The sequence below is a fragment of the Rhodnius prolixus genome, unplaced genomic scaffold, assembly GCF_049639745.1.
Source record: "Rhodnius prolixus isolate KJV_2025 unplaced genomic scaffold, Rpr scaffold_8, whole genome shotgun sequence".
Taxonomy (NCBI): domain Eukaryota; kingdom Metazoa; phylum Arthropoda; class Insecta; order Hemiptera; family Reduviidae; genus Rhodnius; species Rhodnius prolixus.
In genome coordinates, this window is record NW_027411593.1 from 12,504,221 (window position 1) to 12,521,456 (window position 17,236).

At 31.4% G+C, this 17,236-nt stretch overlaps 1 protein-coding gene and 2 long non-coding RNA genes across 9 annotated transcripts in view; 1 reads left to right on the forward strand and 2 right to left on the reverse strand.

Moving 5' to 3' along the window:
- Positions 1–3,112, forward strand: part of LOC141450889 (uncharacterized) — a 500,259-nt gene extending 497,147 nt beyond the window's left edge. Inside the window, exons 5-6 of the long non-coding RNA XR_012456403.1 lie at positions 204–399; positions 907–3,112. This is a non-coding gene — a long non-coding RNA (uncharacterized lncRNA). The remainder of the gene's footprint in view (positions 1–203; positions 400–906) is intronic.
- A 289-nt stretch (positions 3,113–3,401) lies between these two features.
- On the reverse strand, positions 3,402–6,814 carry LOC141450890 (uncharacterized). 7 transcript variants are annotated; one of them, XR_012456419.1, is made up of 5 exons: positions 6,425–6,810; positions 5,490–5,655; positions 4,682–4,883; positions 4,120–4,292; positions 3,402–3,710 (listed from the first exon to the last, which is right to left on the reverse strand). It is a non-coding gene; the product is annotated as an uncharacterized lncRNA (long non-coding RNA). The 7 variants fall into 7 exon arrangements; XR_012456418.1 differs by having other exon boundaries at positions 4,682–4,793; positions 6,425–6,809; XR_012456421.1 differs by having other exon boundaries at positions 4,772–4,862; positions 6,425–6,809.
- A 1,798-nt stretch (positions 6,815–8,612) lies between these two features.
- RpS6 (ribosomal protein S6) lies at positions 8,613–15,760 on the reverse strand. Its single transcript, XM_074121777.1, has 5 exons — positions 15,602–15,760; positions 15,241–15,445; positions 14,507–14,652; positions 12,708–12,914; positions 8,613–8,831 (listed from the first exon to the last, which is right to left on the reverse strand). Exons 1-5 carry the CDS (start codon positions 15,605–15,607, stop codon positions 8,652–8,654), a joined length of 744 nt encoding a protein of 247 aa, XP_073977878.1. The 5' UTR covers positions 15,608–15,760; the 3' UTR covers positions 8,613–8,651.
- Between the last annotated feature and the right edge of the window lie 1,476 nt (positions 15,761–17,236).

Genomic DNA, 17,236 nt, shown 5'->3' on the forward strand with positions numbered 1-17,236 from the left:
CGCTCTGTCGTTCTTCACCTTAAACATAACTACTTTAGTCTAACATCAAATATGAAAGAGGATATCAACAGATATAGATTTAATAAAAAGGAGCCTTATTTAATTATATTAAGTAACCTATGTAAGTATTACATACAATTGTTCATGTATATTTTGGAGAATAGTTTTATGTTTTTGTTATTGTTGTTCTTCGTATTATATAGCCAGTGCAAGAAAAAAATAACAAGATGACAGGACTGATAAGAAGTTACTAGCTCTGAATATCGCTGGTAATGGTTTTTGACTATTTCATAACAAGAATGAGGAGGGTAGTAGTGCCTACATGCAGGAGTAGTATAAGAAGTACTTGCTGGAGCAAGTGTGTGAACAAGACCTTTCCTTTTATATCGGCTTCATAAGGTATTTTGCTTATCTTTGCCAATTGGCCATTTAATTTTTCCCCATTACTTTAATATCCATTTTTACATATGTGAGATATCTTTAGTTAATGGGGCAACTTATTTTGTGTAGTGTACCCTTAGTGTCAAATTCTACCCATTTTCACCATTTCATTTCTATACTCACTCAACCTATCTATTTTCAGGGAGCAAGTTTTTTAATATTTTTAGCTGTTATTGGCAAATTTTATTTCTGTAATAATTTTTTCAGTATATTATTCAAGTTCAGAGTTTGGTAGAACGTTATCGCGATTCACGTCTAAATTAGTCACAGATAGATAAAAGTCTAATAAAAAGATGTAGGTTTTAAAGAAATGATCAATTCTTTAGTTTAATCATAGTATTCTTTATTTAATTTTTATAATATACATAAATTGTTACAGAAGTTTTTCTCGGGCTTCTTAATGCGAGGTAAAACTCAGTAAACATTTTAATTATTATAATTACAATTAATAATGTTAATTCTCAGGATTAAATACTGGTGATTCCAGAGGACTGCCTGCAAAACTGTTCATCAATGGAAGCTCAAGTGAAAAAGACGTAAACCATCAATTCAGTGTGAATGTTCTAACAACTTTGTTTAGGAATCTATAAAAAAAAAGGTATGTAATTATTATACGTAATATGCATGATTTTATCACAATTAAAAATTGCATGTTAAAAAAAGGAATAATTTGTTTTGCTGAATAAAAAGTCTTCAAAAAAAGATTTTTCCATTTAATGTGTTAATTGATATTTTTACACTCACATTTAACCAAGTTGACGACTCACTAGGCTTATATAGAACAATTTACACACACATTTAAGAATGTTGACGACACACTAAACATATATAGGTTTATCTTACATTCACATTTAACCATGTTAGAAACTCACTAGACTTATATAGGTTCAACTTACACTCACACTCATATTTAACCCTGTTTGCGTCTTACTAAACTTATACAGGACTATCTTACACTCGCTGTTAGCTTAATTTTTTACCGCTTCACATGTAACCTATTTATTAATTTGTTTACTTTTGTCCATCTATATATACAAAAAAAGAAAAGTATTCTACGTTACAAGCACACCTGTTCCTTTAGAATTTAAAAAATACATAAAAAACAAAAAGTGGAACCTTTGCTAAGTTTACATTTGTATTTTTCGAGGTTTTTGCTTTGAATGATAAAATATTTCTAATTTTTTAAAATATATATTGACAAGTTACATGGTATAAAATAAAATAAGTATGATTGTAATGTGGTCCTCTATAAGTCTTGTTAGTCACCAACTTAGTTAAAAGTGGGTGTAAAGTGGTTTTATGTAAGTCTTGTGAGTCACCAACTTGGTTAAAAGTGTGTGTCAGGTGGTCCTATATAAGTCTTGTGAGTCACCAACTTGGTTCGAAGTGTGTGTAAGGAAGTTCTTTGTAAGTCTTGTGAGTCACCTACATGGTTAAATGTGAGTGAAAGGAGGTCCTGTATAAGTCCAGTATGTCGTCAGCATGCTTAAATGTGTGTGTAAGATAGTCCTGTATAAGTCTTGTGAGTCACCAACATGGTTATAAGTATGAGTAAGGTGGTCCTATATAAGTCTTGTGAGTCGCCAATGTGGTTTAAAGTGGGTGTAAAGTGGTCCTGTATATGTCTTGCGAGTCGCCAGTATGGTTAAATATGGATGAAAGAAAGTCCTATATAAGTCTAAAGAGTCACCAACGTGGTTAAATATGAGATTGTAAAGATTTTATAAAAATTTATTGTAAAAAAATGTATCAATAATTAATAAATAATAAACGATTTAATTATAACCATATTGTATTTATTTTCCCTTTTAATCCCTCAATAATATGAAAAATTAAAAAAAAAATGAAAAAATTGCGTAGAAATTAAAAGAAAATATAAAAAAAAGGTTAAAAATGGCTGCCAGAGTCGTGAGAGTGTGTAAGAAGTATTAAGCAAGGTTACAACAATGGCCGCCGAAGTCTAGAGAGTGTGTAAGAAACATTAAGCAAGATTGCAACAATGGCCGCTGATGTCTAGAGAGTGTGTAAGAAGATAACAAAGTTACAACAATGGCCGCTGAAGTCTAGAGAGTGTGTAAGAAGATAACAAAGTTACAACAATGGCCGCTGAAGTCTAGAGAGTGTGTAAGAAGATAGCAAAGATACAACAATGGCTGCCAAAGTCTAGAGAGTGTGCAAGGAAGGCTACGAGAGGTAAAAGAGAGCACGAGCGCTCTAGTGGCAGCTGGTGGAACTAAAAGTAGGGGGGGAGCCCGTTGTCATGGAGATATGACGCCATCTAGAGGGTATATAAGAAAGTTCGCCGCGCGGGCCGGGCCGGGTGGGGCGAACATTCGCCTTCCGACCGTCGAGGTGAACACATCTCCCTATCCATTACCCAAGACATATCATCAAGATTGTTTATGTCGAGAGAGGTGCTTTGACTAGATTAGACATTTTTGGAGCGACGAGCGACATAGCCCCCTCCTAACGAGTACGACTCTGCAGTCGTACTGAGGAGACATCTTGTTTGACAGTTGTATATAAACAGTTTAATGCTACCTGGTGGCAAACATGTAAACTGAATTTTGTTTACATAGTAAACAAGTCCAGTAAGTGCTGCTACCTAGTGGCAAACATGTAAACTAAATTTTGTTTACCTATTAAACAAGTCCAGTAAGTGCTGCAACCTGGTGGCAAATATGTGAACTAAATTTCCTTTTTTTTGTTTTACGTCTTTCTGATGCAATTTTTTACAACTTTTTTTACTTTTTCTGCTATTTAACGCTCTCTGACGCCATTTTTTCGTACTACTATTTTATTTTATTTTTTTGTTTAATGTAAACGGAATTTTTAGTTTTACATTACTTTAATTTGCCTCTTATCATTTTTAGTCTTTTTTAACTTTTTTTTTAGTTTTAACTTTGCAAATATAATAAAAATAACAAGACTATGGGAAAAGAGAAAATACATAATGACTGTTTTAATAATTTATAGATAATTCTTTATTTTGCTACCAATTATACATTTTTTTCTTTCGTTTTACAAAAACATTTTAAATTCAATTACATCTTTTAGGTAATGATTCTTAAAATTACCTACATAATAAAATTAAAATTTACATTACATTTTCAAACTTCAAATATATTTTTTTTAACAAATAATCGACTAAATGATAAAAGAATTGGAAGAGTTACAGTTGGATAAGTGTTTTCCAACGTCTTTTTCATTTTGGCTTAATTCGAAGAACCTCTTTCGCAGGAAGCACTCCAGTTTCCCCGGCTTCATCTCTGAAAAATAACATTATACAATGAGATAGCCTGTTCGTCTACTGAATCGTCTTACAAATCCAACTCAACTTCCTTGAAAATCAATGTTAATTTTTTGTATACGTTTAAATAAAAATAGATCAATCTTTTAGAAAGAAAACGCAAGAAAGTAAAACTGAGTTTTAGTAATTATATGAATTTAATTCATTTTCAAAATAGCAATTTACTGCACTCTTTTAAGTGAAATAAACATTTTTTAAATATACACTCGACATTTTTGTTCTTGTACTTTTCAATTTTCCAATCAAATTAAACTTTCTTTAACACAAAATCTTTTACTATACTCATTCCGATTTTACAGGAATATATGAACAAAAAGGTTTAATCACGTAAAAATGCTGAAGTTTTAATAAATAATGGGTAAGATTACCTGGAAGATAACACCACAGATAGGTAGATTTCCTTATTTGGATATTGCAGGAATAGACATGGATGGGAATCACCTCTTATTTACGGAAGTGCTGCAGCATTAAAAGAAATTCCCTCAAAAGTAATCATTTTAGATTATGTCTCAGCTTTACTGGGCTGCGAGTCGGCCAAGGGCTGAAAGTATTAAAACCTTAGTAAATGATTTGAATTTCATTCATACTTATTGTAGTACGGTAGCATTTTACAAACAAAATCTTAGTTAATTCTGTTTATAACAAATTAAACCATTCTGCAACTAACTCGGAAAATCTAATTTAAACCTTCTATTGCACAAAATAACTTTTTATTCAGATTCAAAGGAAAATATTTAATATATCGGAATAAAGGTTTAATTGATGTTAAAATGCTTTAAATGTAATCAATAATGGATAAGATAACATGAAGATCAGCTCCATAATGTGACATGGTATGTATGGAGATTTTATCATTGATTTATTTAATGGAATGTAGAAATAGTTGCGAATTATCTCTAATTACATGCAATAAATAATAGTTAAGACTACCTGAAGTAGAATTCTACAAATTAACAGGGTACCTTCGAAGATCTCCTGATTTGTTTCATGAACGAAATGTAGAAATTAGATGTGAATTACCTCAACTTATGTAGGAGTGCTGCTGGAAGTAAAGAAGGACCATGATTAAGAATAGCCAGCGAAGTGCAGAAAGGGTCCTTGAGCAAAGGCACTGGAGGAAGAGAAATGCACACTGCATTTTAAAACAAAACGTTTATTTTTTATGCGTTTGACATTGAAACATAAGATGAAGTTGAGGCATAGCCTCTAAAACTACTCAGTCCACTATATGGGACCCAAGACTTCGAAATAAACAATTAACGTTGTAACAGAATAACCAATTTTGCAGATATATTTATCACATAGAAGTTGAAATGTTGTAAAAGAGATTTAATCTGCGTAAGCTTCATAATCAAACTCATAATTAACATTACGTTACAGGTTGGTATTACATAATGTAAAGCCAGGACAAAAGTAACTTAGTACACTTCCCTTGAGCAAGACAAACCGAACATATTATCTCTTTTATATATAATTTTAATGGCATAATCTGATAATTTATCAAATACCTAAGGGGAGGAAATTGTTTTAAACATCTTAATTTTTCTGTGAAATAATAACTAATTTAACTTAAAGACTGCAGAAGAAGGGGAGCAAATGAAGAGTAAAAAGCAGAAGCTAAAAGGGATTTATCATTTATACTTTATATTGCATAGAAATATTGAGTACAGACAGAACCAGTGAACTTGGAGGTGTTCCAGCCATGCACATGCAATTTTATGTAAGATTAAGAACTTACTTGTTTTTCAACCAATTTTGCACTTAAAGTTTCCTTATTTTTGTAGAATATTAGCTTCATTATTCTCTCTTAGGTAGTGTCTTTGGAAGTTAAGAATAACTGCGTACTCTTTGACCCGACGTTGGATACTACTTATTTTACTGTGACACCAGTTTACCTCTCTAACCTAGAGAATAGATGTTCTATTTTAGAAATGTATTGTGTGCGGGGAGGGGAAACGAAATTTAAAATGTGGCATTTTCACTGAGAAATATTGTTAAATAAAATATGGATGAATATGTCAGTCAAATCATTTCAAAAATGCGAAATTAGTAAAATCTTTAGTAAAATAAGGTCGATTTATTTTAAAAACATGAAGTAAAAACGATTAGAAAGGGTGAACATTATTCATAATTTCACAAGAATACTCATATTTCCGTATTAGGCAGTTAATACTAGGGGCAATGCTAGATTGTATACGCTAGGTCAATCTTTTTCGAGAAACAAAAAAGAAAAACCATTGGAAAAAGAGGATCTTTTCATATAACTTTACAGGAATAATGATGCTCCTGGATTTAAGAGTTTTTAAAGCTACTGCTAGATTGTACTTATTAGGTCGATCTATTTTGAAACACAAGAAATAAAAACCTTTAGAAATAGGAGAAACTGTTTCCTAATTTCACTGGAAGACTGCTGCATAAACATACATGAACACAATTATTATTAGGTTATTAACATGTTGCGAACTAAATCTACCTATGTACTTATTGCCGTTGAAACATTTTTATGAAACAAAATAATGAAGACTAAAATCAACTTTTTAAAATTTTAAAAATATAATTACATGGTACACTTAAAATTATCAACTGTCTTGGAAACATGACAATTTTATAAACACTTCTAATCACATCAACTCGTAATTAAAAATAAAAGTATGCACAAAAAATCTTGCTTACCTGCAAGAAGTTCTTAACGCAGTAATTATGCAAAAACAAGTTTTTTTAATTTCCTAGGAAGTTATTGCTTAATGCAAATAGATAATACAACCAGTTTTCTAAGGTATGGAATGTTCTCACTGACTTAGTTACAGCTGCATCATCAACTTAAAACTATCAATCATAAATACAAAAACATCAAATTATGGAGGTAAACAATGAATTTTAAACATAGAAATTTTTTTAGAGGAAAACTTTTTTTTTAATACGTTATAAGATGTTTGTCAACGTGGGTGATGTACATTTAATAAATAAAGGAAATTATTACTGATGGTCCATGTTAAAGAGAAAATGTGGACAAAACCAAATAACCTTCTTACCCCACTACCTTACCGGATAGTTGTTTGGTTAGGTTATTACAATAGTGACAAAGTACATGTTCATGCTACCTAGCGGTAATCACTAGAACTACTTGCTATGCAATTACATCTTTGTGGTTCAAGCTGTTGCCGCTAGATAGCATTGGCAAGTCTATAATACGTCTATTTTTTTTCTATTCCTACTTTTAAACAGAATGTATAGAATTTCTAATAAGGTTGCCCAATTTCTTTAATTTTAATATAAGGACTTCAATTTCTGATTTATTCTTTTTAAAGATTTAAATAGAGAAAATACCAAAATAATATATTTAAAATTCTATTCTCTTCACGAGCTATGTATAATAGAACTAATCAGAATTGTGAAAGGTTTCACCTATTATAAGAATAATTGATCAGAAACATCAAATCCACCATTTTTTGCAATCGTGTAATTTAATAGTAAATTAGTTTCTATTAATTACACGTGTAATTAATAGTAAATTTAAGTAAAATGACAACTAAATATCTAATGATTCGAAAATGAAAATACTCAGTAGACATCTCTACTTACCAAGTTAGAAAGTCGGCATTTTTTATTTATAGGTGATTATCAAATAAGATTCAATAAAATAATGAGATCTGAGGCAAAGCTTCGTTTACCTTATAAGAAGCCTGTACGAATTAACATAGTAATCTGAGAAGGGATCTTTGGGAGCTCTCGCCGATACTTCATAACTTAGTACTAGTTTCAAATTTTTTTGTTTCTACAAACCAAACCATTAAATAAATAAAAAAAAAACCTTACGTTAATAATGTAATGGCCTTCAGAGGCGGCTCGAGAGGACTGAAAGTGGTAATTAATTAGTTAAGTAATTTTACCTTAAATTTTTCATCTTATCTAAAATAAATCAGGAAGAGGCGGTGTTGACTTCGAGGTTTTTAATTTTTATTGATTATAAATGTAAGTTACGTTTTCCGAGTTATAAAAATGCAGTCAACCGAAAATGAGAATTCGTGAGTAGAAATTTTCCATTTATACTTAGATAAATAATCACATTGCTCCATCCCAAATTTTATAATAACTCAAACTTGGTACTAAATATGAAAGTACTTTTTTTGAATTTAAAAATAATTAGCTGAAAGATCATCTGAATCTGTTACATGACTTTTATACATCGACTTGCAACTTAGCATTTAGTAAAATAAATCAAACGTACTAATTTTGACGACGTGTCAAAATGACTAATGTAAGAAAGCTGCCAAATAATAGCAGTTCGAGAAAGTATTTTAATTGTTCATACAAGATTTTAAGTTGAAATTAAGTAAGTGCTCCCTAGCCCTTTTTAGACACAATTATAAAAAAAAAACTATATTGCACTGAAATTATCACATTAAACGAATCTTTCTTCTCTTATTTTATAATCTGAACGATTATTTCGTTCCCTGAGCCAATCTTAACAAAAAGCTAATTAATTTCTAACAGGATTAAAAAAAACAATATGCTGTAACAGGCCAAAATAAAAAGATGCTGACCCACTTAGTAGTGAAAGCTTCAGTAGCTGGGGCGACGCGAACGGGGCTTCTTAATTTTAAAGAAAAGCTTTTCATTTGCTGCGTCCATAAAAAACTTAAAAGCATAAAAAATAAGGAGTATTCACATGCTACCTAGCGACAAGTGATATTTTAACTGGGGATCGTTATCAGATTTCATCATAAAAATTTGAGCTCGGATTATTATATTAAACAAATGTCTATTACTTGCGCTAACTGTAAAATAACCTTAAATAAAAAGAATCACCATTCAAATGAGATAGAAAAGATTACTACTGGAATTAAATGAAACGTATAAATACTTCATAAACAATGTTTTATTTAAAAAAAAAAAAAAATTATTTCTGAGAGGAAGATTTTGAATCTCTCATTGACGCCGATCTACGACGTTTTATTTCTTCTTGTCTCCGGGCCTTGGCTTCTTTCTGACGTTGAGCTAAAAGTTTGGCATATTCTCTCTCTTGTTCCTTCCTCCTCTCAGTTCTCTTCTTCTTCAACGCCAACCTTCGTCTCTTGCGCTTAAAACAAAAAAGAGAATTTCCAATCACCGAATGTATGAAAAAAAAGGAGTACATAAACAGTCAGCCACCAAAACACATGGAACTATTGTTCTTGTCTGCTCTTAATTACTTTGATGCAATATTTTCAATAGAAGAGACAACTTAGATATGTTTGAGGCTTTATATACGGAGAATATGTTTGAATTTGTAAAAGAAAATTACGTAATAAGTTTTGGAATGTTGATGGAACTGTATAGAAATGTTTTTTAAATATTTCATAAATGCACATCCTTCCAGCCACTTATTTTCTCATTTTGAAATCATAATTGACTGACACGACATTTTAGAATGAAAGTAGGAACTATTCTTATTCCATTTAGCCATGATGACGCTGGTGTTCGGCAAGGCAACATTCTAGGTCCCGTTCTGTACACTATCTACTCTTCCAACTCATTCTGAGACTACTCTTCTCACCTATGTTGATGATACTGCCATCTTATCTACTAAGAAAAATCCATTAACAGCTCCTTCAGTCACACCTCATCCCTTTAGAAAAATGGGCTGTAAAACTGAACGAAACAAAATCTCAAAACATTACCTTCACTCTTCGACGCATTACTCTTCCTCCTGTCTTTTACAATGTAATTCCTTTACCAGCAGTCAATGGAGTCCGCTCTACCTTGGGCTTTACCTCGACAAAAGACTTACATGGAATCCTCATACATAACCTAAGAGAACAGAAGTTAACAGACGCTTCCGACAACTGAAGACTACTCGACAGCAGATCAAAACTCACTCTGGACCACAAAAGACTTATTTATGTAAGTATATTAAAGCCAGTCTGGGCTTATAGCATCGAACTGTGGAGTTCAACCAAACGCTCAAATCTCCAAAGAATCGTTCTTGCAGTCTAAAATTCTTCGCCCAGTGATTGACCTTTCTAAGTCACCAATCAAACCATTCAAACAGACTTAAACATTCCTTTCGTCACACAAGTTGCTAAAACAAGATACAGAAAATTCCATCATAACATTCAATTTCATCACAATCCACTCATATAACATCTATCGTCCAAAACATTTCCAGAAAACAGTTCTAGACGTCTTAAAAGGCAGTGGTCTCGCAATCTCCCCTCTGATGACGAGAGTTAGTAGAAAGTAAAACGTTACTGGAGTGTTACCGCTGGGTATCTTCTCCAATCTTTGCTCATCTTAGCGTTCAATGTAGTTGAAAACACAGGACAAGATCCTGTATTCCCTCTGAGAACTACCTATCCAAACAATGGTTTCCAAAATTTCCAAATGATTTCAAACTAGATCAAGTTTAAATGCTCCATCAGACATAACACCCTATCATATAAAAAAATATATGTATAAAAATTAATGAATAAATTAATAATAACAATGCAATATAACATTATTATATTTATCACTTTTGTACCATGCGTACACTGTACTGTATGTACAAAGAAACATACAAACAAATTGTCATGATATTCCTTAATTTTCCATAGCCGTATAACTTTTTACCAATCATTTGTTAAAAAGCAAATATGCCATGGTTGAATCAAATTAAGACCGAAATGTCGAGACCTTAGGTATTTGAATGAATCAAGCAAGTATAGCTTCAAATGAGAAAGTTTCTTCATTGTAGGGTTTAAATAATATTTACTTATTCACATGAGGAGTATAAATTTTAACAAAATATTTCGGAATAGAGAGAATGTTACTCAAAACAATCTAAGTTCAGTTGTACTTTTCTAAATATTGAAAATCTCAGAACAGTTTCATAATTCCTATTGTCACAGTTATCACTAAACTTAGATGTAAATGAATTATCGTATTGTGGGCGTCAGTTTATTGTAATGGGTGTAAAATAATACAGGGTGAAAGCATTCTTCTACGATAAGACTCTGCCAACAGTGATTGCACATTGTAACGTTTTATTATCATGTCAATATAGCTACATTGCTGTTAAATTTTTCTCACCGTCGTATTATAATAAATTTGGCGGTAACAAACCACTTTTAATTACTTAAAAGAAAGAGAAAACATTTCAGAAATAATCCTGATCCAAAAATAGCGTAAGGGAAAAAATAACTTTCTTCTAACGTAAGTAGTTGTATCAATTTCAATTTAGCAATTGTTTTTAATAAAATTACCTGAATGTGGACGTACTGGAATGATAGTATTACGTTGGGGACAATCAAAAGAAAAATTCAAATGAATGAAATTAGATAAGAAATGTCATTTAGATTGATTGTGTAGGGTGGTAAAGAGCTTATTAAAAACATGGCCAACTTACAAGCAGCAGAAACACCTTCTTTGTTTAGTTACTGTTTTTGTGTCAGGCCTGGAACGGATTGTATAACAAACATCCCTTAATTTTGATTATGATAACCCTTAATTTTCCATAGCCACAAAACTTTTTACAAATCATTGGCAAAAAGCAAACAGGCCATGGAGTGATTAATCAAAACAAAACTGTTATTGAAGTAGAGGTTTTTTTTTTTGGAGGATTTTGCTAATAAACGTTAAATTCAAATTAATAGCCAACTTCATAGGCATCTACTTCCAACATTAGAAGGATCCCAATTTGGAACTATTTTGTTTTTTATTACTAGTTTAGAATATAAGATTGGTATAATTGTTGACAATTGAAACAGTTTGGTGTGCGATTACTAATATAGTTTCAAATGTTCCGTTTAACACTAGATTACCACACAAATATGTGCAGCTCCTGATCAAAACGAAGAATTTAATTTTCCACAATGCCACTGTCTATGCTTGTAAAACAACCGCACAGCTGCTATAAAGCATGTGGTTTTTATAATGGTTGATAAAATTTAATAAATAGTTATGTTTTGGTGATACAAAATCTATTTTAAGGTTAACCCTACAAAACCTCTATTGTATTATCTATCCCTAATTAAAAATTGAATTGAAATGGAAAAACGGATTATTTAGAGTACGTCAACATCTGAGGTCATTGGCTCCGAAGCCTATTTCAGGGCATTGCTGGGGCTCGCCTTGAATCTTCTAATTTTACGAACATGTATTACCAAAAGTGATCTGGTAACAAGTTCCGAAAGAATGTGAGATTGTATGGGCCGATAACTGGACTCGAATCTGGTGTGGGAGTCAAGTGCAATAACTTCTACAATAATTAATTTCTTCCTTGAAACTCAAACTTACTTTAACATACTTTTTTTTTAAAGCTTAGATTCCTTTCAAACCAAGATCAAGGCACTATCTTTGGACAAGTCTAGTCAGTTGAACATATATTCTTTTCTAATGAATGACACTCACAAAAAAAGCATAACCTTTTTCTAAAGTATAGATCTAATCAACTACAACTTTGTGTCACAACTAAATTTCTGGAATTTGCTTCAAATTAACAAGAAAGGGCTTAGAAATGTGATGAAAGCTTAAAAATAAAGAATTAATTGATTAATCTGTTTAGTTTTTCCTGTAGACCTTAATTTTGCCTTACATTTCTTGCAAAGAAAGGAAAACCTCACTTCCATTCTACAAATCTTTTTTTGAAAGAGAGAAATAACTCTCAAAAATGAAAACTGCTGATTCTCAACATTCTTCATTTATAAAAGAAATTTAACTGAAGGTTATGTTCAAACTAATAGAATAACATCAACAGAATGTGCGTGAAGGTAGAGAACCATTTTGTTTTGCAGAATGGAAGTATGAAAGTGGGCATTCTTTAGTAAAACTGTAAAGGAAAAATATTTTCAATTTGGAAAGTTACAATTTATAATTTTTTTAATTGAAATACGATTTATAATCACTAAAGTTAACAAGAAATCTAATTTGACCTGCTAAAGATATTATAGAAGAGAACTTTTTAATCATTTTGATAGCTCAGAAACTAACAACTTACCTGTAACACTATTGGAGTAATAAGACGCTGAATTTTTGGTGCCTTAAAACGCTGTTTCGTCTGACCTTCTTTTAATGGCAACGGTCTCTTTATGACATACTGTCTGACATCGTCTTCCTTACTCAAATTAAACAATTTACGAATTTTAGACGCTCTTTTGGGTCCGAGTCGTCTAGGAATAGAATTATCTGTCAATCCGGGAATATCCTGTAATAAATTAAGGTTTGAGATATAGTTTTAATTAATTAATAAAGGTGGTAGTATAAATCAAAATGTATCGTTCTGGTAAATAATTTTAATTTTAGTTTCTGAAATTTACGCAAGCATTAAACTCTACAAATCTACGAGATAAGTATTATTTTGAATATTCTTCTAAAATGTTTAGCATTAAAAAAAAGATGAAGTGTTCACATATTTCAAAAAATTAATTGCTAAACTTTAGGTTATTTAATGTTTTTTTTCTGATGAATTCTGAAACTTTTCCTGATAAATTCGTAAAAAAGATAAAGATATCATTAAATCATGGATAAGTCGAGTAGCAGTATAACCGAAAAACTTTGTATGTTTTAACATGCAGTCGATCCTAAATTATGCCCAATCTAGAAACCTAGTTAAAAAACTGTGGATTGTTCCAAAACTTCATTGAACAATTCTTTCAAAACAATTAAAGATAAAATCAGGTTTTCCTTATATGTCCTCGGAAATGAATGAATGAAAATGTAGATTAATCAGTTTGGTAATGACTTCGAATACATTTTTGTTTCTGTACCGCACTCCACTAGCTGACTACTGAGTTTCTGAGTCAATAAGTACAGGGCGAGACAAAAACACAACTGAAGCAGAAGTTTCTACACCAAAATGATTAATCCATCCAATAACAATGATGAAGTCCGAGACCGGTCAGAGATACAACCAAATGCTTGATACAATCAAAGATTATAAAAAAAATCAACACTTTTACTATATATCCCTGAGCATGAAAATGTGATAGAAATTAATGTTATTTCGCTTATTTGTTACTCAGTTTAATATCAGAGAAAGAAACCATTTTTCTTTACTGAGGTAAGTCTGAGAATTAATCTTCCATCTTTATATCCAAAAGCCATATACTAATATGGTTTTATATGTAAAAGTGGAAATACGACTTTTTAAACATAAATTAATCTCTATAAACTAAATAATATTTTTATCTGATAGTCTGTTCTGATAATTACAATCTACCGGTTATCCTTTTGGTAAACCAGCTTCGTACCTTATCGAAGAAAATTTAGAAAAATAACACCATAACTAGCATTGCGAAAGACAATCGAATAAAACAAAACAATTAAACTATTAAAAAATATGTCTAATTTTAAAACAACATATTACTTGGTAATTTCACCAATACCAAATAAAGTTAATGCACGATGGAAGCACTGATTAAATACTTCGTGCAAGTTCTCTAACTAATTCTTTTTTGCCTTCAATTAACATCAATAATATTAACTTTCTACATATTTACTAATTTAAAATCTGTTTCTTATAAAAGCTGAGACTAAAATTTTACAATTCTATAAATACATTCTCGATCAAATGAGCACTTGCCGGTTTTGTACTTTTACGAAATATGAATGTAATACAGACTAAATTCAGCACCTTACTATTGTATCAATACATAAGATTACAAGCCATCAATTTTCAAAAGTGAAGATACTCTCCAAATAACTTACTATTTCATTTCATTTACACTTAACTGTCTTTCACATTCACAATTGATGTAATAAGTAGTTTTTGTAGTGAAATTGATTAAAAATTCTAACCTGTTCTCCTTTTTTTACGATCACTAAGGCAAGCACACTTAAATTTGCATCTACAATGCAGCCTCTTACAGATTTCCTCTTTCTCTCGCCATCACGTCTCGGGCGATAGCAAGAATGCCCTTTGGACAGTAATAAACGTACACGTCCTGAAAATAGTAATGACATGAATCAGTGTTTACCACCTCTAAGAAACAAGAATTAATGGGTACCTCTTTTTCCTAACCTCAAAGCAGCTCACGTTATACGTACATACATATATTAGAACAGAACTCCAATTGTTTGTAATATGATTTGGCCAGAATCTAATCAATATCTATAAAGAGATCTAGATTTGCAATAAGAATTCCTGAAGTAAAAACAGTTTTATTCTTGAAAATAATTATAATAAGTGCTTGTCCTAACATGAACCAGAGATTACCAAATTAAACACTGAAAGCTATTTACTGTAATAATCTTTAGCTGTACAAAAGAAAAGAAACTCAATGACGTTCTCACTTTCATGTTAAGTTAACAACTAAAAATATGTGAAACGTATGAAAATAAGAACAAAACTTTGTGTAAAACTGTGTTTCAGTAGATTATAATTAATAGTGTACCCAAAATAAAGGAAAAATACTGTTTAAAATAAATCATAGCTCAGTGAAAATGAAACGACTCTATTTGCAGCCCTTTTTCTGATTAAATTCTCAATGAAAATTACGAGGTATAAAAATTTAAAAGATAATAATAATTACCATTTGTAAGAACACCCTGTTTCATAGGGAAACCTTGTTTATCATTTCCACCAGATATTCTCACCACATAACCTTTCCATTCATCACCGAGTTGATCTGCTTCAACCTCAGCTCCCATACGCTTTTCATAGAAAATACGTAATTTATGTTCATCTGTAATTTCAAACAGCTTCTGACAGCCCGTTGCAGGATACGCTACGTTCAACTGAGACAAAAATCATATCGAACTTTATTCAAATAATCCTATTACTTATGGCAAAATCATTATTGAAACAAGAAAGATTATACTTTAATACATAAAATTATTTCCAAATATTAATTACACTATAAAACATTATTTATTTAAATTGACTAAAACTACCTTCATTACGCAGATTTTACAAGCACGCCATATGCAACACACAACCACAAAGGAAGTTGACGAACACGAGACCTCACTCACACACAACGGGTCAACGAAGAAATACCATGCGTCTAAGTGTTCAGTGCCATCAAAATAGTGAAGTTACTATTTAGTCTCAACTTATACATTGCAATAAATATTTTTCTGGGTTAACTCCTAAGTTAATAATATAATAAAATATGTTGTCTCAAAGTTTGATTTAAAACTTTATGATGACTATTATAAAAGGGGTTAATAACTCATGTAAACGTCGTGAAAAGTAGGAGGAGAGAAGCTACCCAGCGGTAGCACTCAACAAATTATAAATTCAAATTTAATTTAATTCTATATATAGAGCGTTTTGTATGTTAATTAAAATAAAATTTGGAACTAATGTAAAGTGAAATGCTCAGTAATTTTTTTTTGTTATAAAGTACCATAATTTTTAGTTTTATTTCCAAAAGTTTTCAAAAATTTAATCACCACCTAACTATTCTAGGCTTACTACCTCTTATGGAAACTGGAAGACCTTGCCTTTCTGCATAAACCTTTTAATTTGTTTGGAAGGGTTTTAAACGAAGAATGTAAATATTTAGGAATTGCCTATTGTAGCCTATGGTGCCTAACTTTTAGCTACAGAGGCCCGACACTATAATTAAGTGATCCTATATATGTAGTTATTTCGCGAACTTGGCTATTATTATTTGATTGAATAAGTTGATTCATCATATACCTCGTAACCCTAATCTCTTGGGATAACGGATGTATCCGTAGAAATAAAAAGAAGGAATATGTTGGTTAATAGGTGCTATTATGGCTTGAATAAACACATGAGAAGCAACCTAATCTCTAAAATTCATAAGTGTTTCTCTATAAGACTCTGATCTAATCTGTATTAACATACGGCTCCGAAGCTTGGATAATTTAAAAAAAAAAAAAAATGAAAGAATACTGCAAGAGTTCGAAAGAAAAATTCTTCGACGAATTTTTGGCCCTAGTAAAGAGGGCCACTATTTGGAGACGATGAAAGAATCAGGAACTACAGCATCTATTCCAGGAAGCATACTCGTAAAAGTAATTACGCTTGGCAGGACTGGCGGAAGCGGATTGAGGAGGCCAAGGCCCAGTAATGGACTGTAGCGCCAATAGTAGTAGTATTTAGATATCTGGAAATATGCAGAGCATTGAACATCATTCTCTGATCTACATTAATGCAGAAAATTGTTTCTTTCGATAATTAACTTACAGCTCAGTTAAGTGCACGCTAGATTTGCAAGGTACCCAAAAGTTAGATCATTCTCTTCCATAATAAATCTCCAGACGCCAGCATGTGGGTCTGCATCTTTGAAATTGATCGTTGTGACAGCTCAACACTAATGTCGCCAACTCTCACAGGCATACCACCTTACCAGTTAATGTACCAAGTTCAACTTTCTCAGTAGAATTAATTTATGAAGAGATCGTTCAGTTGGTGACAAAATAAAGAGATGGAAGCCAGCTGAAAGGTACAGGTTTTAGTGTAGAGTGTTATAAATTACTTTCTGGTTTCTTTACTCTCTCATTTTTATGAAGACCTGAATTTTAGAGAATCTTGCTACAGAAAAAGTTACTGTA